At 38.3% G+C, this 27,576-nt stretch overlaps 1 protein-coding gene across 4 annotated transcripts in view; it reads right to left on the bottom strand.

Annotated features, from left to right (window-relative positions):
- KANSL2 (KAT8 regulatory NSL complex subunit 2) overlaps positions 1-6,329 on the bottom strand; it is a 40,679-nt gene extending 34,350 nt beyond the window's left edge. For 2 of the 4 annotated variants that reach the window (XR_007947616.1, XM_051961137.1), the window contains exon 1: positions 5,137-5,648. Coding sequence is in view for 3 of the 4 variants with exons in the window: in XM_051961137.1 (XP_051817097.1) it covers positions 5,137-5,387 (251 nt within the window). In the remaining variant the exon portion in view is untranslated. The other 2 variants (XM_051961139.1, XM_051961138.1) reach the window with 2 other exon arrangements.
- Positions 6,330-27,576: the final 21,247 nt, after the last annotated feature.

Genomic DNA, 27,576 nt, shown 5'->3' with positions numbered 1-27,576 from the left:
CATCTCATTGTTGAAAAGAGACACATCCATCAAAACTGATCATCCTATAATCTTGCTGCCATGTACAATGATCTCCTAGTTCTGCTTCAAGGCAATTTCAATAGACTTGTGATGGAAAGAGCCATCCAGAGAAGAGAGAGAACTATGGAGACTGAAAAGTGAATCTCAGCATAGTATTTTCATCTTTGTTGTTATTGCTATTATTTGCTTGCTTTTTCTTTCTAGTGTTTTTTAATCCTTTTTGATCAGACTTTTCTTGTGCAGCATGAAGATATGTTTAGAAGATATGGAGATATGTTTAGAAGAATTACACATGTTCAACCTATATTGAATTGCTTATTGTCTTGGGAAAGGGAGGGTTTTTACTTCAGAAATTTTGGCCCCAATCTCTTGCTTTATTTCTTCTTTCCTTGTGGAAAATCCATAACTTTTTTTGTCTTTGCATGCAATTATTGATTTTTTTTTTTGGTAGATCTGTTGATCTTATAGCATAATTCTCATGCCTTCTTTGATTCAGCATTCTCGTTCCTACTTGGGGCTTTGTACCAGCACCAGGTTTTGATCCCTGCTAAATGTTTATTGAGGCTGACCCTCAACATATGTCAACTGACCTCTAGTTATTAGGGTTAGGTCTTTCTTTGATCTTTTTTTTTTTTTTTTTTTTTTTTGGGTTAAGGCAATTGGGGTTAAATGACTTGCCACTTAGCTGCCCCTCTCAATGATCTTTGACATTCTGAAGCAGATCTTAAATTTTTTCTACTCACAGGATCCTTTTTGCTTGAGAAATTTGTACAAGACAAATTATTTATAGTTAATATAAATAGATATACAAATCAAACATTTACTGTTAATAAATCATGGGAGCAGCTAGATGGAACAGCGAATAGACCATCCTTAGAGTCAGGAAGACTTGAGTTCAAATCCTGCCTCAGACATTTAATACTTACTAGCTATGTGACCCTAGGCAAGTCACTTAATTCCAATTCCAATTACTTCAATCAAAAAACAAAACGTAACAACAGCACACAAATAAATCATAATTTCACAACCCCCAGTTAACAAGACCCCATATGCGGTCAAAAACCACAGTTTAAGAAGCTGGAAGCTCGATTCTAGTGTTCTGGATCTTAAAGGCCCTCTCTGGAGTTTTAAGACAAGAGTATCAGGAACCTCAGAGGCCCTAGGTTCAGGACTCTCCTAATCTAAGCATTAAAATATCTTACCCTTCCTATTCTTACTGAAGCAGGATGTAATCAAAGATGGCCCAAGGGAGTCTGTAGCTGTGACTGACATTCCCACTCAGAAACGTGCATAACTAAGACTAGGAACACAATAATTAGGAAAAATTCTAGAAAAATGATAAATACCACAGAGCCAAGCTGTTCAAAACATAAGTCCAGAAGAAAAGACTAATAACTTCACTACCATCTAAAAGCAAAGTCATCAGATTTGCCATATATTTTATGGGAATTCCTGGAAGAAAAAAAAGCAAAAGTTTCAAAGAAAAACATATAAATGAAATGCAAGGAAAGGAGAATAAATAACAATACAGAAGGTACAAAACCTTATTCAACTAATAGTCCTTGAAAATTACATTAAAAGATCATGGTTTTCATTTTACATATTCCATTTCATCTTATATATAAGTATACTAAAACAATTGCCAAGGTCATCTGTAAAATATCTGACTCCAGGGCCCAGCATTCTTTCCACTGTGCCACCTCGCCTGAACTAAGGTAAATTAGGGAATCAATGCAAATCTTATAAATCAACAAGACTTAGCAACTGAACAGATTGGAGGAATGTTGAAGGAGACTAAAGAGTTGAGAGTCAGTTAATCAATAGTAATTAACAAGGGCCTGATTATGTGCCAGTCATAGTAATGAGAGTGGCAAATCTGAGTGAACAGAATAGTTGACAAATAGTTAACAAAAACAGGAAAGTTAGGAAGAGAGCTGGGTTTTAGAGAAATGTTTTGGACATGAATCTGATGTGCTAATACAGATTCCAGCTCAGAAGTAACAGAAGAGTCATCTGGAGAGAAAAGAATTTATTCCTATAGGGCTATCACTGAAAGTGCACAGAAAGAAGAAATAATGATGCAAGACAGAGCCTTGAGGCATCCTCACAATTTAAGGATAAGGCAGAGAGATACTAGCTAGATAAAGCAGGAGTAAATGCAAAGAGAGGGCAGTGCTATAGAAACCTACAAAGTTGTATCAGTGCTGCAGTGTCATCGCTACCAAAAGGTGAAGTTTAATGAAGATTGAGAAAAGGCCCCAAGATTTAGGGTCCCAGAATGTACATGCATGTGTGTAGGTGCATACTCTCTTCTGAACTAAACTGTGAACTCTTTGAGGGAAGGAATTATGTGATTCATTTTTGTATCCCTGATAGTGGCTAGTAGAATGGTTTTTACCCATTAATTGAATGAATGAGAAAAGTCCACTCAAAATATGATCTTATAAGAAGCCTTCTTAGATTGATTCTACTCCACTTGTATTTCTGTACTTGCTAACATGTTACTTGATAATTACACCTATCTGCCACACTAAGATCATAAACTCTTAATAGGAAACAGCACTTCTAATCCCTTCATATCCTATCCAAAGTGTATCATTCCTCACATAGCAGATACTCAATTTCTAATTAACTATTATAGAAGTATACTAAAAAGATGAGAGGGAATGATCTTAAATTACACTATGAAAGAATGATATGAGAATCAAGAGATATTTTTAGTAATAACTCTTAATAACATTTCATTGTGGTATAAAACTGATTCCGATTTTTACAAAATAAGCTTTTCAAATTGGAAAAGCTTTGAGGTCACATCCAACAGACCATGTCCAATTAGCCAGTAATCAATAAAAAAGACAAAAATATCATAAAGGTCTTCAGTCATTCCCTTACATGTCCTATCCACGTTAAAAGACATGGTCCCAATTTGTGCTGCAATCTCCTGTTACAATCTCCTTACCTCAAGTCTCTTCCCATTTTAACCCCTTCTCCATTAGGCTGTCCAGCTGATTTTTTTTTTTTTTTAAAGCACAAATCTGGTATGACCATTATCACTTCCCCCTTGCCTGGTCAATGAGCTCCAGTGGATCCCTATTTAACTCCACAATCAAATATAAGCTTCTTTATTTGACATGTAAAGCATCGATTCATGTATAATCAGACTCCTTCCTCTGTTCCCAAGTTTCTTTCACTGACCAGGTGATGTTCCATCTTCTATCTTTGTGCCTTTGCATTCACTATTTCCCATACCTCGAATTCTCTGCCCCCCTCACCTTAGCCTCTTAGTTTCCTTAGCTTCCTTTAAAAGACTCTGTGCAAGTCCCCCCCCCCTTTTTTTTTTAAGTTTTCTCAAGACACTTCAGCTACTGCTACCTTCCCTTTGAGAACTCCCTTTGGCTTCTGTCTACCATGAACAGTAAATACCTCCCAGATACCTAATTATTTAGATGCCATCTTCTCTACTAAAATGTACATTTCTATAGAAGGAATTAATTGTGCCTTTCTTTGCAGTCACAATATTCAGCACAGACCTTGCCACATAGTCATTTAATAATGCTTCTTGATTGACTGATGTTAACACTGTCCTGAAAACATCATTGCAAGGTAACTTAGTTAATTCAACATAAACCTCACTAAAATTCATGAACCCTTTTCTGAAACCTTCAAAGCCTTATTTATAACATCATTTCCATGCAACTAACTGCCCCTCAATGTTGTTTTTATCCAATTTGTTGTTTACACAGAACTGTACATTAGTTTACATTAGTTCGTGGTTGTAATTTTTGTGCCACAGTACTGCTGAACCTTTTCCACTCCTTATTTAAAAAAAAAAAAAACCTTAATGATATTTCTTGCTTTGATTATTCCTATAACATACTTGCTTCTCATCCTTATTACAACTTCAGACAAATGCGCCCAACCCCACCATGTTAAGCAGGGAATAAAAAGTAAAAAGCATCACTGGAAAAGGACAAAATAGGGCCTTGTGACTAGAAAAAATGGTATCATCTCAATGGAATTATGCTATGGGTGAGAGACCAGTAAAGTAATTTTCAAGGATTGCTTTTTTAAAAAGTGCCAAGTCTCTAAATAAAAAAAAAAAAAATTTTAATGGCAAAAAGGAAAATAAAATCAAAAGGTTAATGTTCATAAAGATCACTTAACTTCATCTGAAAATGGTGAAGCTCTATGCAAAGTCAATACAAATAACTAATCAAAAGAGAGACAGAATGAACTATATGGGTGAATCCATGCAAATCAATTAGGACTTCTGAAAAAAAGGCATTTGTCTTGATATAGATGAAGAGCATTATCAATATATACAATTAAGGTATCTCAATCAAAACTTCTGAAAAGATAGTCTTGACATAATCAGCATTAGCAACATTAACAAAGTACTATATAGCTATATGTAAAACATTTTGGGCACAATATTTCATTTCATTGCGCTGGTTATCTCATTCATAAAAGATACTGTTTAACTATTAATCTGAGGATTGTTCAATCTTCAAGAAAAATACCTAAAATTGTCTCAATAAACATGGTATTGTTTCTTTTAATCAGCTTACCACCCCTATATGCTATTTCTCAGTATGATGCCCACTGAGTAAAATCTAACAAGTGAATTACAAAACCTGAACAGAAAAATAAGTAAAATTCAACACACTACACAAATTGCAAGATCCTTACCATAATCTGTTACTGGCTCACTAATATATTTACAATAACATCTTTTTGGGAAAGTGTTTTTCAAAGTACTTCCTCACATCGTTTTTTTGAGGCTAAGAAATAAATACCTTGACATTAAGAAATGTAGAAAGATGAATGTTAGTTCAAAGTTCATTATTAATGTTAAAAGAGAGATACTTTTTAAAAAAATACTCAGTCCATTCTACTTTTACAGAACACTCTGCATTACGTAATAAAATATTCAACAGCTCCACTGTTACTTAGAAAATAACATAATAATCAATAGCCAGCATGCACCACCTTCAGCTCCCAGTCTCTCTATACCCTTATGTACCACAATGAAAAAAACCACAAGGCTCCTTCCTCAAAGCACCATCCTATCCCAAAATGAAACATTAAAAAAAAAAAAAAAAAAAAAACACATACCCATCTTTCTTCTCAGGCTTAGGGCCAGCATTAGGACATCTCTTTCCATTCTTGGTAGATATGTAGCTGCACTGCTTGAAAGGGGCATTCCTGTCTTCAAGGATATGTTTAATGCAAAACTCTTGCCCTTCGAGACGGGGCTGGGAACATGGGCGGTGTGTGAACGAACAAGACTGGGGCTCCTGAGATCTGGGCACTGGGTTGACGCGCCCCCGATTCGATGGCAGGACGTGGATCCGAATTCTGTTCATACCAACACCTTCGAGAGCAAAGGTTGGGAGGGGAGGGAAGGGAGAGACTCTACATTGAGAGGTCGGGGAGTCCAAGGATCTTTCATAGCCCTGCCCCCACTCGCCGCCAAACCCAGGCAAGCGTCCGCATTCAGATTCCAAGAACCACCCTTTCTCTTCCTCTCCTTCCCTCCACTTCCTTCCTCTCTCCGTGTTTCTACCTCAATCTGTCTCTCCCTGTCTCCCTCCCCCTCCCTTAATAAAAAGGCAAAGGGAAGTTTCACCTACCCTATGTCGGTCTACTAAGGGCTTCCTGCCCCAGGAGTCTCCAAAGAATTCCCTGAGAGCTCGGTGTACCCGTGGCTTCCCTTTCTCGGGGGAAAGGGGGAGGCCTCGCTGAGACGTGTGCACCTCAGCTCTGCTCCCCTGCCCTCACCCTTCCCACGTCCCTTTCATAGGAAAAAGCCAAGGAAGCTCTCGAGGGTATGCCCCCTACCTCCGCCCTGGCTTGCCTTCTCCCGGCCGCGCGAGTTCACCTTCTAGTTCACAGCGCCGTCGGGCTCCCTCCCCGAGGCTTTGTCCCACACACACACACAACCCCAAGCCCAACCCTCCCCCAATCCCGAGCCCAGCCAGCCCACGGAGACTCCAGCGATCGCCATTTTGACCCAGGGATCGGGGCGTCCCGAAAATCCTTTTCATGGGGGAGGGGACAAGCAGGGGAGGAGAAAAAAGTTAAAGCCCCGTCGAAGGCCGCCGCCACTTGAGGTCAATCGCCCAGCCTCGGTGGAGCCGAAGAGAAAAGACAAACATACCACCCGCCCACTAGAAGAGCAAACTGGCCAGAGTCGCCATCTTACCTCAACGGCCTTGCAGATAACTCTCTTGCAGATCCCCACCTACCTCTAGCTTGCTCACCCCGCCCCCTAGCCACCGATTGGATCCTTAGCAAGGGGATACGGCCACACCATTGGCAGAATGCTCACGTCTGTCAAACTGGGAGGGTGTTGCGCCGGGAATAAATAAGTGGGGGGAGCAATCGCTGGAACTGATGTCTCTCAGCAGTTGAGAGTTTATGGTTGGCGGGAGAGACTGAGGATCAAAGATTCGCGGGCTTTTAATAATCCTGGTGAGACCGCGCCAGTTATTAACCGGATTTAGGGCCATAGCTACGAAATTCCGTTTGAAATTTCCCAAAGAAGAGCTGTAGATTCTAACTTTACCTTGGTGCCACAGAATGTTTGTTGACTTGATCGTCCACACTCGGAAATAAGCAGCCTCGAGTAGGATTTAGTGAGCCCGTCTTGAAACCTGGAAACTTGGGAGCAAGCTGCAATTGCTGATGATTTAATATGATTTTGTGGTCCCCTGATTTTAGGGGGGCTTCTGTTCTGTAATAATAAAAATCCTAGATCTTCTGGTTTTAAGGAGTCTGCCTCAGGGACTTTTCCCAACTCCCAATCTAAAAACAACCATTTAATTCTGGAGACCACTCCTCAGTTCATTGCTGACTGATAATCTCTCTGGTTGATGAGGTTGGGCTCCCCTAGATTCCCGGTCAGGGAGCCAAAAATGATGAGATTTGGTGCAGGGCAGGGAGTTGTATGAACCTCCTTTTGGTCGGGACATGTCCTTTGTAAATGAATTTGGGAATCTGAAAAGTTAAAATTGCCAAAAGAAGTTTATTATTAGAAATGAGACATCAGCTTTTTCAAGCTGACTTCCTTAGTGGCAGTGTAGCAGAGAAATGCTCTAACAGAGAAGTCATGATAGAGATAGAGAGGGGTAAGGTCCTGCTAGGGAAATAGGTGAGAGAGATAAAGAGAAGTAACGCTGAAAGAAAATGTCTTTTCATGGAGCAGAGGGTTGCAGTTATGCCAAGGAGAGAGAGAGGTTCCTTGGCATAATTCCTGCTTTTAGATTCTCTGTAAGGAAGCTTGTTATATGGGCAGCTCTTGGTGGGAGCTGGGAGCATTTTGAGTTGGAATCAAAATAGAGAATCTTCAAATTGAATGAATGCCCTTGGATTAATCTCTAACTCAATAGCGTTGGATAGAAATCTCGAACTCCAGCTTAGACTAAGTAGGCGTGGTCCTGGACTCAACTAGTCCCATCCAGACAACAATGAAACCACTTTATCTTGATTTCTTGGGCAGGTCTCTCAGGGGAAAGCTTCTTTGAAGGAGTTTCCCAAACTTTCCCCCCAAAGTCCGAAAGAGTGAGAAAGAATTTCGGGGCTCCCTTCCTCAAGGTTAGCAAGAATTAAATTCCAGTGACCCTCCTCTGTCCTATCTCTGGACCATAAAATCAACATGCCAATGATAGAAAGCTGGATAAAATTGTCCTCTGCCTCTAAGCACTCTGCTAATTGCTTTCTCCTTAATAAAACCTTTGCCACTTAACTTGGAGATCGAGTCTGCCAATTCTTTCACCATACTTCCGACAAGGACCTGGGAATCCCCAAACATTGTTGGGGTGTTTTATTCCTCAACATTGATATATGGCTTGTGAGCCAGTGCAAGTCGCCCAAACTCTCAGCCCTCTAGGCAACTACAACTGAATAAGCCACAGAAAAAGTTTCCATCCATTTTGGTACTTGGATTTTTGCTTTTTATTTTTTTAATGAATTCTATTGTACTGTTCTGTAGATCCCAGAACAAATGCTACAGGTCTTAAGTAAGATCCATGAATACTCAAAGATAGGCTGAATAAACCACACAGGAAGAAAAAAAAGAAAGAATGCAAACTATTTTAATAGCAATTATAATATTTATAAAATACAATATATTACTTCATTTGGTTTTCACAATAATCTAGTGAGAGGAAGAACTTCATTATTTTCATTTTAATAGGCATCAATGAAAGAAGCTATGTCCTGAAGACAAGATCCTGGCTATCCTTTGCAGCAGGATATTCCTTTCCAACAGTAAAGGAAAGTGAGTATTCAAATTTTTTTGCAGCAAAAATTTGAATACTCACTTTCCTTTACTGTTGGAATCCTTACAAACTGCTAACTCATTAGAGTCGATAGATTGTTGATCTGATCTTACAAGAAGATGTTTTAGGCCAGAACCTGAAACAAGGTACTAAGTAGAAGTAATTAGTACAATGCTTATGTTTACACCTTTACTCATCGGAGTTCACAAGTATGCCAGAAACTTTGTAACTTGGTGAATTCACACCTCCCTTAAAGCTCTTTGGGCCAGAGAGCACTATGGGAGAAAACCCATAATCCCTCTCTCTCGTATCCCACAATTCCTCCCTCTTGTATAAAAGAAACAGACAGAATCTCGGTCAAATTTCACCGGAATGACATGAAGAATGGAGCTGGCTGGAGGCTGAAGAAAGCAGAGGCAGAGGCTGAAGGGACAAAACCTTTGGATTTGGTGACATTCGGAGGGAGCTCTTGGAACCAAGCAGAGAGATAGACCTCTAAGCTAACCGGGCTATATTGGAGATAATAAAAGATCTGAACGTTTATCACCTGGCTGTGTTTTGAGAAGAAAAAGCTCACCACATTTTGGCGCCCGAATAGGGACCGACAAAATCCTGATTCCAGGGAAGGCACCCAGAGAGAACTTTTATAATATTTTATAGAAAAACACTATCGTTGAGTAAGATACTCCAACAGTGTTAGAGTCACCAGGTTAGTGTCATAGGTGTAGAGAAAGAATTTGCAAACTCAGTTTGCTCCAGTTAAGGAGCAAAGATTTTTTTAAAGCTGCTAACAGCTGGCAAAGTTCCAAAAAAAAGTTAGCAAAGAACCAGAAGCAGGAAGATAAATTTATAAGAAAAAGTTAGAGATCAAGTGCTTCACATTACTAATATTTTTATGGCTTAGAGGTAGAACTGAGGAATAGTCTTAGAGATAGAGTTGAGAAATGGTTTGTTATACACTTCATATTGTCTGTCTCAGAAATTTTGTTATTACTGACCAACAGATTATTATCTGACAGCCAACAATGTTTGTGGAACTACAATATTCCCAAGCCAGGTGGCCTGAAGGTTATTGCTATATCCTCCCCAGGAACTATACCCCATCATTTCCCTCTCAAGAAGTTGGGACCCAAATTCATTTGGGGCAAAGTGACAAAGATCTCATCTTCTGAAGCTGCTTCAGGTTAATAAATGGTGTAGAGCTAGCCCTGCCTAGTGGAAGGGAGGAGGGAAGACATAGAAACTTGAAGATGGTGGTAGTGGCATACTAGGGTGCCAAGCCTCAGAATTAGATAGATGGTAGTATTCAAGTTGAACAAGTAGTTGGAAGTTGATGGCCTAGAGTGAGTTTGCCCTTATTCATCCAGAATGTTTTCAATGCTTCCAGGAGTCCTGTGAAATAATTGTTTCAGGTCTTTTTTGGACTCACAGGAATATCCAAAAAGATCTGACGGAAAAGAGGTAACAGTAGTAGCACTTTTAATTCTAAAAACATGAGTCCAGCTGGGAAGGCTTCAAGTTTAACTGAAGTTGTAATAGTCAGAATATGATTCTTTCCATTTTTTACTCAGGAAGTCTGTACTTTGGGCTTTCTAAGATTTCAATTATACCATGTCCCCAGATTTACTGAGGTGACAGTCTGAGCATGAGCATTTGTGGGTTTAGGGAGATGTTTATATGCAAATAAACATCTTGGGACTTGGACTAAGCTATGCGGCAAACTGAATAATCAGATACTGTTCTGAATTTACAAGACTGTCAGATGTTAAGAAGGGCCTCCCATACAAAAATTCAAAGGGTACTAAACTTAAAATTCTGCTAAGGTACACAATGTGGACTCTAGATAGTCCTAATTGGAGATTATTCACCCAATTCTCATGAGTCTCCAGGCACAGTTTGACTCACTTGAAAATGTAATTACATTTCTCCACTTTTCCAGAAGACTGATGATGCCAAGCAGAATGAAAATAAGTAATCTTAAATGCCTTAGCTATAACTTGGGTTATTTGAGAAGTGAAGGCTGGACCATTCCTGCTCTATATGAGGTATGATTTATTTTAGTAAACACTTTTGGGTTTTTTCAGTTCTACAAGGAAAGGACACTATCCATTAGTAAAAGTATCCAAAAGAAAAGATTAGTAAAAAAAAAAAAAAAAAAAAAGTAGTTTGAAGCCTGTGCAAGGGGATATATGTGTAAAATCTATCTGCCAATCCTCCCCTGGGTAGGTTTAATAGCCCCTTCAATATTTACTTGGGCAAAACCCAGCAGGCCTAGCAGATCTGTCTAATTGTTTCTCCCAGATTGTGACCAGTAAAAAGTTTCACAAGGATTTGGAAGGCATTCTTTCTCTACTCTGTAGTTTCCACTGACTAGCCTCTGGGATTCAAAGGTGGTCTGAAGGTGGTTGAAACCACACAGAAGGGGGAAGAATGTATCCCCTTTCTTTAGCGAGGGCCTGTTCCTGGAGGGTATGAGGGAGTGTAAGCCTTGAGGAGTTGGAGAAATCAAAGGTGTCAGGCAGTAGCATGGGCAGCTAAATCTGCAAGCCTATTGCCCTTGGTCTGGAATGAGCCCCACTTCTGGTGTCCTTTACAAAACATAACAGAAACTTCTTTAGGTGCATGGAGAGCTTGCAGCAATTGTGTACTCATTCCTTTCCCTGATTCTAAAGCTCCAATTAAGGCAATGGGTTCAATCTGATCAGGACAGGGTAGCGGAGAGGTGTGGCAGGACTGGGTGAAAGTTTTCCTTGTTCTCCAAGGAACCGAGTCCCCAGTGAAGGAAATTCGCTTACTGGAAGGCTGTGATAAAAAGGGCTTTTACTGTTAAAGAGACACCAAGATAAAGGCTTCCTTGATGGGCAATATCATTCTCAAGAGACAAGTGATTTTGCAAAGAGACATTTTCTGAAGACCTATTTTATACAGGAATCTAAGAATAAGCAAGATCATTTGAAGTTTGTATATTTGAAGTTCTCTGGAGATTCATCTTCCTATTTCTAGTGGGTGTAATAATATTTGAGTTTGTATATGAAAAGAGACATTCTCTAGAGACTCATCCTGTCTCCAGAGGATGTAAGACTATTTGAGTTTGTATAACTTTTTGTTGGTGATTTTACATAACTTTATAGGGCTGTCTCAGGTCAGAGTGTTGCTTTCATCAGATCCTCTGGGCAGAGGTCCCAGGGAAGAATGGCTTAGCCTCCAAGGTGCTATTGAAGCTCACCACAGAATAACCTGCCTTCCTTTCCCCATTTTCTTTTTTTCTTTCTTTCTTTTTCTTTTTCTTTTTCTTTTTTTTTTTTGGCTGAGGCAATTGGGATTAAGTGACTTGCCCCGGGTCACACAGCTAGAAAGTGTTAAGTGTCTGAGACCAGATTTGAACTCAGGTCTTCCTGACTTCAGGGCTGGTGCTCTATACTATGCCATCTACCTACCCCTCCTTTCCCCATTTTCAAGAAAACTGGATCCATCACTAAATTATTCACTGTCTGGGTTGTCCAGAGGAATGTCCCTCAAGTCAGGTTGACTGGAATAGACACTATCTCACAATTGTGAATAACATCAACTGACTGACTACTGTCAGGGAACAGGATGGCAGGGTTGAGAGTATGGCACACCCAAACAGTCAAGTCAGGGTGTCTAAGAGGAGATCCTGATATCTGGTAAGCCTCCCACTAGCAAGCTACTGATAACCTTTGGCTTCTAGAATGCTTTGAACCCAGTGGAGAGTTGGAACCTCCAAGGTGTAGGGGTCCTCAAACTTTTTAAATAGGGGGCCAATTCATTGTCCTTCAGACTGTTGGAGGGCCGGATTATAGTAAAAACAAAAACTTTGTTTTGTGGGCCTTTAAATAAAGAAACTTCATAGCCTTGGATGAGGGGGATAATCGTCCTCAGCTGCTGCATCTGGCCTGCAGCCGTAGTTTGAGACCCTTGGCAGCCTAAGCTTGGAGGCTTCCTCAATTAGAAGGGGTGTAGCAGACACTGCTTTAAGGCAGGAGAGCCACCCCAAGGACATCAAGTCAAGTTGCTTTGAGAAGTAAGCAACAGATCTGGGATCAGATCCCAGGGACTAAGTTAAGACTCCAAAGGCTTGCCCCCACCTTTTATCAATATACAGAGTAAAAGGTTTTTCTAAATTAGGCAGGGCTGGCACTGAGGCAGAGGTCAGTTTAGCTTTCAGGATCGTAAAAGCCTTGGTCTAATCAGGGACCCAGTCAAAGGAAAGTGTCTCAGGACCATGAATAGAATCACAGAGGGACTTGGAAATAATCCCAAAATTAGGTATACAGATTCTACAAAATCCATTCATGCCCAGGAAAGTAGTTGTTAATGTTTCTTTGAGGCAGTGACAAGATTACCTGTTTCCTCTCCACTGTGAGCAAAGGGGAGGTAGGAGCTAATTCATTTAAGTATTCCCCAATAGACTGACAGGCAATGTGAACCCTAGACAAAGATATTTTATAGCCTCAAGAGCCCAGAAAGCTAAAGGCTTTTATGGCAGCAGCAGAAAATCCTCTTTGGTTGATCAGGATGTCAAAAACATACTGGATGAGCCTGCTATTAAGCAACTCCAGATCTCTTCAATCTTTAGTCAGTGCCTATCCAAATAAGTGAGGGCTGTCTCAGAAGGTCTGAGAGAGTACTGTCCATGTTAATAAATGGGGATTAGGTTCCCTCTGATTTGCCTATTCAAAGGCAAAAAGAGATTGTGAGTGGTATGCAAAAGAAAGCATCTTTAAGATCTAAAATACAAAACCATTGTGTATTCCCTAGGATTTGAGTCAGGGTAGTACAGGAACAATGGAAAGAATAGGAATAACTGCCTCATTAACAGCTCTGAGATCTTGTACCATAAGGAATTCCTCCCATAGAAGATAAGAGTATTACAGGGAAACTAAAAAGGAACCAAAAGCTTGTGCTTAAGAAATTTTTCAATCGGGGTTGCAATCCCTCTCTGGCCTCTGGCTTTATTGGATACTGGTGCCTGTGAGGGAACATTGGGTTCTGAAGGTATACTAAAACTGGAATGGCATGAGTAGCCTACCCAGAAGTTCCTTGGAACCAGACAGAAGAATGTACTTCCCCTCCCAGATTTCATCTGAAATCTAAGAGAGCTTTGAGAGAAGCACAAAAAGTGCACCCAGAGGTCTGAGAAAGGAAAATTGGGTCCCCGATTTCACCGTCATCACATCCCAACAAAGAGGCAGGACAGGAGGAGATAATAAGAAAGGAGTGTTTGAACAGGTCACCAAATTAGCAAGGCAGAGAGAAGGTCTCCAAACACTTTCTAAGTTTTCCTTCAATTCCCATCACCCTATGTAGGGAAGGAGCAGATGAGGCCAGAGTAGCAGGACAGAACAGAATGTGAGGCTCCCCTGTCAAGGAGAAAATCAATGGACTTACCTATCACATGAAAAAATTACCCTGCAGTTGGACATTGTGATGGAGTAAAGGGGTGAGAACTATCACTCCTGGTGCTGAAGAAACTGGAGGACAGGATATTGGGAAGAGGTGACTAGACTCCTCTGTGAGCAATCTCTCTTCCAGTGCTCTTCCTGTTTGCAGTTAGGGCATGGACCTGGGAGGGTATCCTGGCAGTGGCATCTGAAGCATAAATAGGAATTGGCTAAAAATTGAGTCTGTCCTTTGTTCCTCGATCAAGCCTGATTTGCTGCAGCTTTGTCTCTATTGTTAAACATTCCAAACGCTGTTTCCAACAGTTGTGTCTGGGAGTTTGAGGACTCATGGTTAACTTCTGCAGCTTCTTCCAAATATCTGGGGCAGAATAACTAATAAAATGCATGTTGAGGATACTAGTTCCCTCTGGAGTAATGAGGTTCAGGTTAGTGATTACCTACAAGGCACTCCTGAACCAGGGCGGGATTTTCCTCAGCAATTTGGGTAACTTCCTTAAGTTTTTCATAACCTGTTTCTTAATCGCCTTTTTCATGCCTTCAGTAAAGCATATTAGAAAATGATTCCTTCTCTCTGTATCTCTACTTCCCTGCTGGTAATCCCACCTAGGATTTGCAACTTGGATAGCAATAGTCGTTGGGAGGTGTCTACTAGAGGAAGCGGAGGAAGAGGAGGAGGAGGATTCAAGTCATATCATCCTGAAACTTCTGGGCTAAGATCCAGTTTTTCTCCTCTCTGGTACAGCACGAGGAGATAATGATATTAATAATCTAAGATCAATTGAAGGGAGATGGCTTTAAAGCCTTCAAGATATTTAGTCCTCAGAGGGGTCCTCGGAGTAACAGCCAAGTTTTTCCTTAATCTGGGAAAGGTCTGGCATTGAAAAAGGCATATACACCCTAAGTGTTCTACCTTAAGAGTCTGTTACTTCTCCCAATGTTTCTAAACTCCCAGAGTTTAGAAGGGGTGGCTGAAACAAGATTCTGAGTTTGAGAAAAAGAGAACAATTGAGGAGGGGGAATCAGGTTTCAGAATCAGGTTCAAGAGGTGAGGTCCAGGGGCCTCATGGGAAGTGGACTGATTTGAAGAAACATTGTTATATATAAAGTCCAGATTTTGATAAGGGGTGGTCTCGGAAGAGATTCTCAAATCTCCTCATAAGGACTGCATGAGGGAACAAATGGGGGATCCCATGTCCCTGGAAGAATAGAAAGGAGGTGATCTGGGAGGTGTCTACTTTGAATTCCCCTCCAGTAAATTTTACCAGCAGCATCTTGCAGTGCTATCTTAATTTAGGCTCTTGAGACAAGGCCATAAAGGCTTGGACATATAAAACTTCAGTCCACTTGCCTTATCTGTGGCAAAACAAATCAAGCAGCGGGCTAGTGTTAATGGATCACTAATGAGCCATCTTTCTTGGTCCTCTAAGATATGTTGAGGCCAGGAAGTATTGCAAAAGAAAATAGGTTTCGTAACTTTAAGATCTTTTAGGCTAAATTTGTCTCTTTTTTAAGAGACCTAAGGGAGAATCCTTAGGTTTGCCAGAAACCTTAAAATTCCTAGTCCTATAACAGCTCATATCCTCTGTGGTCTCAGAAGAAATTATATCAAGAACTGCAAGAATGTCCAAGTCTAGGTGTCCCCAGTCAAGAAAAATTTGCTGAATGTGGGGCTCCTGACAACCAGAAACGCTTTCTTAGTGCTTAGCTATAGGAGTGAAAAGAGGCTTACCTTAACATGGAGGATATAAAATTCAAGGCTCCTCATGTGAGTTACCAAATGTTGAGGCATAAGACATCCCAACAATGTTAGGGTCCCCAGGTTGGTGTCGCATATTCACAAAGAATTCACAAACTCTGTTTACAATTTCTAAATTAAGGGGCAAAGATTTATTACACTGCTAACAGTGGGCTAAGTTTCAAAAGAAGTTTAGCAAAGAACCAAGAGAAGAAATTTACAAGAAAAAGTTAAAGAGATCCAAGTGCTTCATATGATTGAATGTTAATTTAATGGCTTAGAGGTAGAGTTGAGGATTAAGCTGGTATGTACCTCATATTTTCTCAGAAACTGTTATTACTGACCAACAAATTGTTATTTGACGGTCCACAAATGTTTGTGGAATTACAGCACTCCCAAGGCCAGGTGATTTTAGGGATAAGGCCAGGTAGCCTTAATCTTATTGTTATATCCTCTCTAAAGACTACATCATATCATTATCACTCAATAACCTCTTTTAGGGTTCAATCTATATCAGCCAATTGAGATTCTGGTAGTCTGGTGTCTTCTGAGCTCCATCTCATTCCTCTTTCCAGGTTCCATTCTTTTCCTTCCTCAACTCCTGTTTTCATATTGAGAAACTTCAAACATATTGATATTCCCATTTCCAATGACCTAATTATACTCCCTCACACAGAAATAGTCATATCACTATCAAGTATTTAATTTCTGTGTTAATGAGCTCTGAAATTCACTTATCTGATTATAGTCTGTCATTCCAACTTTTCTCTGCTATCAGTCCATTACTCAGTTCTTCATCCCCACTGTGACCTCCATCCTACTAATTTCTTCATCCCTCAGTTCTTTCCCAGCCCATCACTACTGACTGGCCACACTCCTGCACTGGCTATTTGTGAAGATCAAAGAAATATAATTAAGGTGCTATATAAATTCAGCCAAAAATCATGAAGTATCATAATATCCAAGAAATAAAAGTTGTGATTCATGCAAAGGGCAATGGAAAGATATATTATGGAATGAAGACACTATCAATAAAGTGTATAAACTGTTTAATTTATATTAGATTGCTTCCTTTCTAAAGGAGGTGGGGAGGAAAGGAAGACGAAAGAAAAATTTGGAACACAAGGTTTTGCAAAGGCGAATGTTGAAAACTATCTTTGCATGTATTAGGGAAAATAAAAAGCTATCTTTAAAAAAAGTGTATGAACAGTCAAGGTGGTGGGCTATTCTAACAGTTGTACAGTCTGAATACTTCTAAGGTACCCATACATATTAAAAAGGCCAAGAGGAGGGCCCAGTAGATTTCTATGAGAGATTTATGGAAAAATATGGAAAAGATCTACATACAATGAAAAGACAGGTTAAGGCTGCAGTCAGCACAAAAAGAGAGAGCCCACAATAACATAGATCAACAGACAACACATGGATCCATTTGCCAGGTATAAAGCCTTTTACAACCTGGCCCCTTTCCAGCCTTAATATGCTGCTTCCTTTTATGCACACTATAAACAAATCAACTTGCTTTTCTTATAGATCTTTAGAGGTCCATAGCCCTCCATTTCTATGGAGTTGTTTCCCATGTTGGCAATGAACTGCCTCATTCCCTCCCATCCTCACCTCAGCTCAAACTCCACCTTTTATATTGTAAGGGTGAGTTTAAAATTACTTCATCTGATTTTGGCACTGATACTTTAGGAGAGAATACATTTCAATTAATCATTCAAATCATTTCAACTAAATTCAGAAAAAATCAGTAGAAGACATTGGATGAAGTGTAATAATGCCAAAAAGAAAGTCTGTTCCAATGGGCTGGGGATTATGGTTATGCCTCAGGGACATTCAAAATTATCAATTTTGAAAATGGAGAAAAATTCCAGAAATTGGAGGATGTGACTTTTCCAGCACACTTCTGATGAGCAAAGATAGAAGAGTAGAATATCTAAACTGAGGGAAGTCACAAGAAAAAATCTGCTCTTTCCACAATATCCCTCCCAATGCTTTTTTATTCATATAACAATCTCCTGTTTCAATTACCCAAGAGTTTCCTCCCCTCCCCCCTACAAATTAAGTAAGAGAGATAGGAGCTGCGTCTAGGGCAAAATATGACACCGATACTACCACCACTGGCATAAGGAGTGGGTGAAATGTGAAACTACAGCTGTCACCATTTGAAAGGAATGAAACTTGATGAGGTGTGTGGGTTGAACTACAAAAATAATTGGGGTTGCAGCTGGTATTGTGAGGTGTCTCAAATGAACTTGTAGGCTTAGACCACCTCCAAATCAAGAGGCAGAATTTATGATTGTTGGAAGCCCACTATGTTCCAAAAGTTAGTGATTAACAAAAAGAAGGAAGCAGGATAAACTTCCTAGTAGAATTTGCTTTTAACAAAGAGATGGGAATAATGACTTCATGCCACAAGGGAGGTCAAATTTCTAATGAACTGGCAATTAGTAAGGGGGAAGGAGAGGGTCTTATATAATAAAGGAATGTGAGGGGAGGCGTTGCCCATCTATAGCCTGCCAATTGTTGTAACAGTGGGATCTAGATAATTCCATCAATGCAAGGAATTCAACAAAGGCCCACTTCCATTTAGATAATCTAATCAATTTCTCTCTTTACTTGCCAGTGAAAATAAAATTAGCTTCCCGATTGTTTACAGTAACTGTGAGAATTCTACAAGGATCCACTGCAACAGAGGCCCACTTCTACCAAAGCCCCTGTCCATCCGTCTATAGCTCACTTGGTAGCTAGCTACCAAGCACCTTGTCTTTGGCTTGAGTCTTATTCACTCAGTCAGGATGCTTAGAAGACTAGGCCTTGGTATATAAACATGGGAGTCATCAATGTAGAGTTAATTAAACCCACAGTAGCCAATGAGATAACCAAGAGAGTAAAGGCCTAACCATGCCCAAAGGGCTATCAAACTCTGTATAGCCTTTGATCCAGCAGTGTCACTACTAGGTCTGTATCCCAAAGAGATCATAAAAAAGGGAAAAGGACCCACATGTGCAAAAATGTTTGTAGCAGCCCTTTTTGTTTGTAGTGGCAAGGAACTAGAAACTGAGTGAGTGTTCATCAGAGAATGGCTGAAGAAATTATGATATATGAATGTTATGGATTATTATCTATAAGAAATGATGAATAGGATGATTTCAGAAAGGTCAGGACTTACATGAATTGATGCTAAGTAAAGTGAGTAGAACCAAAAGAACATTGTACACAACAAAACAGGATTATATAATGATCAGTTCTAGTAGACTTGGTTCTTTTCAACAATGAGGTTCAATTCCAATAGACTAATGATGAAGAGAGCCATCTGCATCCAGAAAGAGACCTGTGGGGACTGAATGTAGATCACACATAGTATTTTCACTTTTTTTGGTTGTTTGCTTTTTTTCCTTCCTTTTTCTTTTTGTGCAGCATGATTAATGTGGAAATATGTTTAGAAGACTTGCTCATGTTTAACCTATATGAGATTACTTATTGTCTACAGATTTGGGTAGTAAGAAAGGAGGGAGAAAAATTTGGAACACAAGGTTTTGCAAGGGTGAATGTTGAAAACTATCTTTGCATGTATTTTGAAAATAAAAGGGAGAGTAAATGGCCAGGAAAGAGTTTTGTGGGATATCCAATGTTGAAGGAAAGTTATAATGAACCAGCAAAAATATCTTAAGAGTAGTCAGATAGGTAAGAGACTATGAGAAAACAGTTGCTAAAATCCTGGAGAACATGGTTAGTGGTGTCAAATATTAAAGAGAAGTTAGTTATAAAAACTGAGAAAAGGTCATCCAATTAAGCGATTAAAAGATTACTGATAACTTTAGAGTGAGCAATTTTCAGGTGATCCACTTTGAAATCAGATTTGCAAAGGACTGAAAAGTGAGCAAAAGGAGCAGAAGCAAACCTTTTCTAGGTGTTTGGGCTGAGAAAGGGAAAAATAAAGAATAAATTGAGGGGAATGGGAGGTTTGTTTTATTTCCTTTTTTTTTAATAGCTTTTTATTTACAAGTTATATGCATGGGTAATTTTACAGCACTGACAATTGCCAAACCTTGCCACAAAAGAGGTTCCAATTTTTCCCCTCTTTCCCCCCACCCCCTTCCCTAAATGGCAGGATGACCAGTAGATGTTAAATATATTAAAGTATAAATTAAATACAAAATAAGTATACATGACCAAACCATTATTTTGCTGTACAAAAAGAATCAGACTCTGAAATATTGTACAATTAGCCTGTGAAGGAAATCCAAAATGCGGGCAGGCAAAAATATAGGGATTGGGAATTCAATGTAATGGTTCTTAGTCATCTCCCAGAGTTCTTTCACTGGGTGTTGCTAGTTCAGTTCATTACTGCTCCAGTGGAACTGATCTGGTTCATCTCATTGCTGAAGATAGCCAGGTCCACCAAAATTGATCATCATATAGTATTGTTGTTGAAGTATATAATGATCTCCTGGCCCTGTTCGTTTCACTCAGCATCAGTTCGTGTAAGTCTCTCCAGGCCTTTCTGAAATCGTCCTGTTTGGTCATATCTTATCGAACAGTAATATTCCATAATATTCATATACCACAATTTATTCAGCCATTCTTCAATTGATGGACATCTACTCAGTTTCCAGTTTCTGGCCACTACAAAGAGGGCTGCTACAAACATTCTTGCACATAGAGGTCCCTTTCCCTTCGTTAAGATCTCTTTGGGGTATAAGCCCAGTAGAAACACTGCTGGATCAAAGGGTATGCACAGTTTGATAACTTTTTGAGCATAGTTCCAAATTGCTCTCCAGAATGGTTGGATGTATTCACAATTCCACCAACAATGTATTAGTGTCCCTGTTTTCCCACATCCCCTCCAACATTCTGCATTATCTTTCCCTGTCATTCTAGCCAGTATGACAGGTGTGTAGTGATATCTCAGAGTTGCCTTAATTTGCATTTCTTTGATTAATAATGACTTGGAGCATCTTTTCATATGGCTAGAAATAGTTTCAATTTCTTCGTCCGAGAATTGTCTGTTCATATCCTTTGACCATTTATCAATTAGAGAATGGCTTGATTTCTTATAAATGAGTCAATTCTCTATAATTTTGGAAATGAGTCCTTTATCAGAATTAGACAAATCAAACCACAAAACAAATCAAAGAGGTAAATATAATATTAGAAAAATTAGGTATGATAGATCTTTGGAGAAAACTGAATGAAGATAGAAAGGAATATACTTTCTTCTCGGCAGCTCATGGAACCTATACAAAAATTGCCCATATATTAGAACATAAGAACCTCAAAATTAAATTCAGGAAGGCAGAAATAGTGAATGCTTTCTTTTCAGATCATAATGCAATAAAAACTACATTCAACAAAAAGTTAGGGGTATATAGACCAAAAAGCAATTGGAAACTAAATAATCTCATCTTAAAGAATGATTGGGTGAAACAGCAAATTATAGACACAATTCATAATTTCACTAGAGATAATGACAACGATGAGACATCATACCAAAATTTGTGGGATGCAGCCAAATCAGTAATAAGAGGAAATTTTATATCGTTAGAGGCTTACTTGAATAAAATAGAGAAAAAGAAGCTCAATGAATTGGGCTTGCAACTAAAAAAGCTAGAAAAAGACCAAAATAAAACCCCCCAATCAAATACTAAATTTGAAATTCTAAAATTAAAAGGAGAAATTAATAATATTGAAAGTAAAAAAACTATTTAACTAATTAATAAAACTAAGAGTTGGTTCTATGAAAAAACCAATAAAATAGATAAGCCTTTGGTAAATCTGATTAGAAAAAAGAGGGAGGAAAATCAAATTAGTAGTCTTAAAAATGAAAAGGGAAAACTTTCCACCAATGAAGAGGAAATTAGAGAAATAATGAGTTACTTTGCCCAACTTTATGCCAATAAATTTGATAACCTAAGTGAAATAGATGACTACCTCCAAAAATATAGGCTTCCCAGATTAACAGAGGGGGAAGTAAATTGCTTGGATAGTCCCATTTCAGAAAAAAGAAATAGAACAAGCTATTAATGAACTCCCTAAGAAAAAATCCTCAGGACCAGATGGATTTACATGTGAATTCTACCAAACATTTAAAGAACAATTGGCCCCAATACTATATAAATTATTTGATAAAATAGGGAATGAAGGAGTCCTACAAAATTCCTTTTATGACATGGACATGGTACTCATACCTAAACCAGGTAGGTTGAAAACAGAGAAAGAAAATTATAGACCAATCTCCCTAATGAATATTGATGCTAAAATCTTAAATAAGCTATTAGCAAAAATACACTATGATCAAGTAGGATTTATACCAGGAATGCAGGGCGGGTTCAATATTAGGAAAACTATCAACATAATTGGCCATATTAATAACCAAATTAACAAAAACCATATGATCATCTCAATAGATGCAGAAACAAAGCATTTGATGAAATCCAACATCCATTCCCATAAAAAAACATTTGAGAGTATAGGAATAAATGGACTTTTACTTAAAATAATCAGTAGCATCTATATAAAACCATCAGTAAACATCATATGTAACAGGGACAAACTGCAATCATTCCCAATAAGATCAGGAGTGAAACAAGGTTTCCCACTATCACCGTTACTATTCAATATTGTATTAGAAATGTTTTATTTCTTTACAAACGATTAGAAATGAGCATATTTATAGGCAGTAGAAAAGCAATCAGTAGATAGGAAGAGAATGGAGAGTGAAGGAAATGTTTGAAGGGGTAATTTGCCAGAGACTGAAGATAGGATAAAGGGTACATATAATAGGGGTTGACCTTGGTGAAAAGAACCACATTATCAGAGAATAAAGTAAAAAGGAGGATGGGAGATTATGTCATGGGATTTTGAGATATAAGAAGAATTTCATGACTAACAGCCTATTTTCTTGAAGTTTAAGATAACACTCCTCAGCTGTGAGGTTTGAGGGAAGGATGATGTTGGATTTTGTGGTATGACACAGCCACTGTGGGGAGTAAGATAGTAAATCTTTTAAGGAGGAGTAAAAAGATTTTCTTGCTTATTAGAAGTGTCATGTTGAAATAAGAAATTTGATGAAACAGTTTCACTTAATGACTTTCTCGAGCTTCATTCATCAACATCAATAGAAACAGCAGATGGTGAGGGAAACTCGGTCTTTAGAGTTTAGTGGGGAATGAATAACAATACCATAATGGGGCAAGGGATAAGAGTATGACAGAACACTAGAGAAATTTAAGAGAAGTGAAATTATAGCTCAGTTTTGATGCCAGATATAAAAATAACCATGCTTACTTCTGTATGTTTCCAAACTTTCTTGGCATATTATCAAAGTAGTTTTTGTTTTCTTTAAATCTATTTTTAGTTTTTTTGGAGGTAATTTGGGGTTAAGTGATTTGCCCAGGATCACAACTAGTAAGTGTTTGACAGCAAATTTTTAAAAAGGTCTTCCTGAATCCAGGACAAGTTTTCTATCCACTATTCCATCTAGCTGCCCCTAAATGTTATTTTTAAAAGTCAAAATGTGCTCTAAAGCTACATAGCTTAGTATAGTAGAGCTCCAAATCATTAAGACCTGGATTCAAGTCCTGCTTCTGATTAGTACCAGGTAAACAGGGATAAATCCTTAATGTTTTAGTCAACTCTCAAGATAGCAGAGAAAGTACTTTGGTAGAGATAATTTCCTCATCTTAAAGAGTCCCCTAAGGAATTCATAGGTCCAGTCTCGAAGCTGAATATATTAGTACAGTACCAGGCTAATGTTAAGAAGGGTCATTAAAGGGTCCAAATCTTTTCATCTAAGAGCACCTTGTTTCTGAGATGATTTAAAGAGTCATTACATTCAATTACAATACAATTCACAACTGAAATTTTTCTACTTTCTCTTCCTCCTTTACAGGTCTTTACTCAGTTAACTCCACCTTTCTATTCTAGTCTCTTATAGATTGTACAATTTTGAAATTTAAATTCCTCATGATTTTACCCAATAATAGTCTTGTTTCTCTTAATTCTTTCAAAGGCAAATGACAAATGCAGAGTCAGTTGGTCATAATGGTCATACACATTTCTGTAGGATAATACTTAGCAGTCTATAATTTCATCAGTATAGATTCGGCTTCATCTACCTCTTAGCATCTAGTTTCACTAGCTGCCATGGACAAAAAAAAATTGGTGAATCCACAACCAATTTTCTTATGATAGGCTTACTTTACTAAGTTTGTACTCAAAAGCCTTTCCAATTTGATTAGGTAGGACTAAAACAGCTTTGCACTCCCCTGAGAAATCTTCAAGAATCCAGTCATATCACATCATGATAAAGTGTAAGAGTGGGATTTACTGGAGAATATTACACAAGAATAAATATGCAGCACATAAAAGTACAAGGCATCTAAGAGGAGCAATGGACTGAGTGCCAGACCTGGATCAAGACTCATTTTCCTTAATTCAAACATGACCTCAAATACTTAACTAGCTGAGTGATCATGGGCATCAGTTTCCTTATCTGTAAAATGAGCTGGAGAAGGAAATGATAAACTACTCCAGTATATTTGCTAAAAAAAATCTCAAATAAGGCCACTATGTGTCAGACATAACCAAAACAACCAAACAACAAAAATATAAAATTACAGAAACTTTGAAATAAAGAGGAATTCATGTTATGACTGGGACAGTGGATATTTATCAATAATTACACACACACATAAACAGCACAATCCAATTACTCCTTTACTTTTAGCATTTATTGTTGTGGTGGATAAATACAAATAGAGAAACATACTTGACAGCAAGTTATCAAACAACTGATAGCCAGACTATAAAATGTATACAATTTAAAAAATTTCTTTTGTACAAAGAGCTCTTACTATAATGGTCATTCTTGTCCTACCATTCACATACCAGCAGAAGAAATACAAGGGATAACATCCCAACTGATGTATCCCTAGATGGGTACATGCAGCAGAATATGTATATGCTGCAGAAAGGGCTCTTAAGAACTATCTAAAGAAAACACATAAAAGTCTTACCACAAAGTAGTACCTGAGTGACAAAGATCAGTAAAGTGTTGCAGGGTGGAGGGTGCTCTTTTTGTTTTTTGGTGTTCTTTGGTCTGATATGGGGGGGTCTTCAGTCAAGATGAATCTGAGAAAGAATAGTTTCAACTCCAGAAACTTAGTGTTAGGCTGCTGTAGTCTTTAGTCTGGAACATGAAACAAATTATCATTTCTCCCCAAATAATTCCAGTATACTACAATTACTAATCAGTTCTGTAGCTCTCCACCAAAAAGTACCCAAATATCTAGAGAAGCACCTATTTGCTCTGGCATCAATTAATTAATAGAGCTTTCACATGCTGTCAAGCATCCTTCTCCATGCTCAACATGGCAATATAAAACCTGAGTCAGTCTTTTCTGACATTTCAGTAGACTATGGTTAACTCATATAGGGGAAGGGAATTGGTTTTTTAGTAAACATTATTCTCTTATTCTTTCCCTCTTTTCCCTCTCCTCCCCAATTCCAAGTTTATATTAAATAGTTAAGAAACATTAAAATGGAAGGACTCTTTCACTTAAAAATTACCCCAATTCTCATCCCAAGCCTCTCTATACATTAAGGAGAATTACAGTACAAAGTTTGAAATTCAGGTCCACAGAGGGGCACAAGGACAAAATAAAAATCAATGGTGTGGTGCAATATTAATATTTTCTTAACATCAGGAGCAAACATTTGAAAACTTGGTGTTAAAAGCAGTTACATGAAATTTTAGGAGGTATTGAAGTCACTGATAATTCAGTGGAACCATTACACGTGTCTTTCTCATTACTAATGGATTGCATAGACCATAAATCTCCCCCATACCCTGAAGTACATTTGTATCCCACCCTAAGAACAGTCTCCCTTTCCTATCATAAATATCAAAGTGCCAGCAAAAAGAGTTTCTGAATCAGTTTCTGAGAGATAAACATTGTTCCATTTAAATCCAGCTTTACTGTGATACAAATGCCCCCTCTAATTCTGGGCCCTAAAGTTAGGGTTGTTAAAGGGGTCAAGAATTTGTCATTAAGCTAATTAGAAAGCTTAGACACTATAAAAGATGTTATCATGATTTTTATTTCAGTATCTTAATCCACAGTCTTTAATAAAGACTAATAAGCTTCTATCCTTTTCATTACTGATCAGATTTCAGCATTGACTAACTAGGAAGATGAACTCATAAAGATGTACTAAACTAAAACTAAGAATCCATTAAAACAATGCCAGCTCACCTAATAGAAAAGTAAAGTTATATGTAATTGAAGCCTGGCAGAAGCTTTCAAAAGAAAACTGATACCTAAGTGGAAAGAGTAAAAACAAATCTCCAAAGTGTCTTTTACAAAGACAATAAAAAGCTTTCCTAGGGGATGTTAGTTCATAAAATAGCTTTAAGATGCTATTATAGCAACGCTGAGATCCGGTGGGAGAATTTCTTCTGTCAAGATGGAGTGAACTGAATCACTTTGAGAAGTGATTTAGTTGTACCCATGCTTCAGACCTCACTCACTGATCCTTATGTTTAAAAACCTCAGGCAAATTTTTAAAAAAGTCAAACATCCAAATAGTTTTGGATCTACAACTCCTCAGTCCATGCTCTGTGGGTGAAGGGACAGAGGAAGAGTTAAGGCAATGAATACAGGGGGTGTGGTGTAGTTCACATGAAATGAACTTGGACTATTGCATAGATCTGCAACCAAGTGCTGCAGGTAGCTCTCACTGAAATCAGGACCAAGCAGGCACTAATACTTCTATAATTAGAGACCGCTCTAGACTGGCCTGTATGAGCAGTAAGCTACTTAGAACATACCCAAGATAATACAGTTTAAGGCAGAAAGAAGGATATGTTTATGACCTTCCCTAGATACTCTGTTCCAGCTTAGTCCTTTTATGAAAGAAGTCACAATAACATAACCATGGTATAGTACAAGCAGGTGTGGATAAGTACCCCTAGGGTGGTACTGAGCATGGAAGTCTGATGAACAAGTAAAAGGCCTAGCACAAACATTACTTGCAAAATTAATTCAGTGATCAACACCACCAAAGCTGCAGATGCTAACTAGATGGTAAATGTCTTTTTGAGAAGGTTAAGAAGGAAAGCACTTTCCCTAGTTCCCATGCCTCCTCCCAAACCCTCAAAAGCAAAAAAAGAACAAAAAGAAACTTCTAAACAAAGTTTAAACAAATTGGGCAAAAACCTCATAAAGCAACACAATCTGAATTTCCAGAGATGGTGCACAATTGTGTGTCTGTATGTAAAATTGAGTATTCTAATATGTTTAATCATTGAAATGTTGGTTTACCAACAGCTTAGCACCACACAGAAAACACAACATAACCAAAAAGCCACCAAGTGCCGGTCAAATCAAGAAGTGTTAACAGTTTACAGGTCCTTAAGAGTTCCTCATTTTACACAACACAAAGCAAGCAAAATTTAAATAGGCATAGAGAAACAGTGCAAGAAATCCCAACTACATATGAGACTTTACAGTCTAATTCCTTCAGGAAGACTAATTCCTTAAATTTCTTCTACTGGGTCAGTGTTTCTCTCTCCATATTTCTAATCATTATCATGTCAAGCTTTCACAACTGACTCCAAACTTGGACCAGGCAAATCATTCCTAACAGGATTCTTCAGATGTAAGCCTCCTCTCTAAGGTAATAGATGCAATTCCTGTCTTCCTTACCTGCTTCAACAAAAACAAAAAAATTAATTCTTCCTTAAAAACATCTGGTGCAAAGGATGACACATCTAAAAATCCAAGACTATTTCTCAAGATACAATGAAAATGTACATTGCATCTTTGGTCAAGACAGCACTCCAGCAAGGGTATGAAAGCTTCATGTGATTACTGCAAAATTTTTCAGATTAGGAAGATATTTGCTGGAATTTAGTTTGGGGTTCTTAAAATAGCTACTTCAAAATAAGATATTTCTCTTTGCCAAATATGTTGACTTTTTAAAATGGAGCTTCAGGGTCAGTAAGAATTTTTTTTTAATAAATCATCTTTAAATTTAAAAAAAAAAAAAAACAAAAAACCTTCTTACAAGTTCCTTCCAGAGTTCCCTGGAGCCAGAGACCCTGAGT

This window comes from Antechinus flavipes, chromosome 5 (assembly GCF_016432865.1).
Source record: "Antechinus flavipes isolate AdamAnt ecotype Samford, QLD, Australia chromosome 5, AdamAnt_v2, whole genome shotgun sequence".
In the NCBI taxonomy this organism is placed as follows: Eukaryota; Metazoa; Chordata; class Mammalia; order Dasyuromorphia; family Dasyuridae; genus Antechinus; species Antechinus flavipes.
The sequence above is the reverse complement of the archived record's forward strand: the minus strand, read 5'-3'. Positions and strand labels throughout refer to the sequence as shown.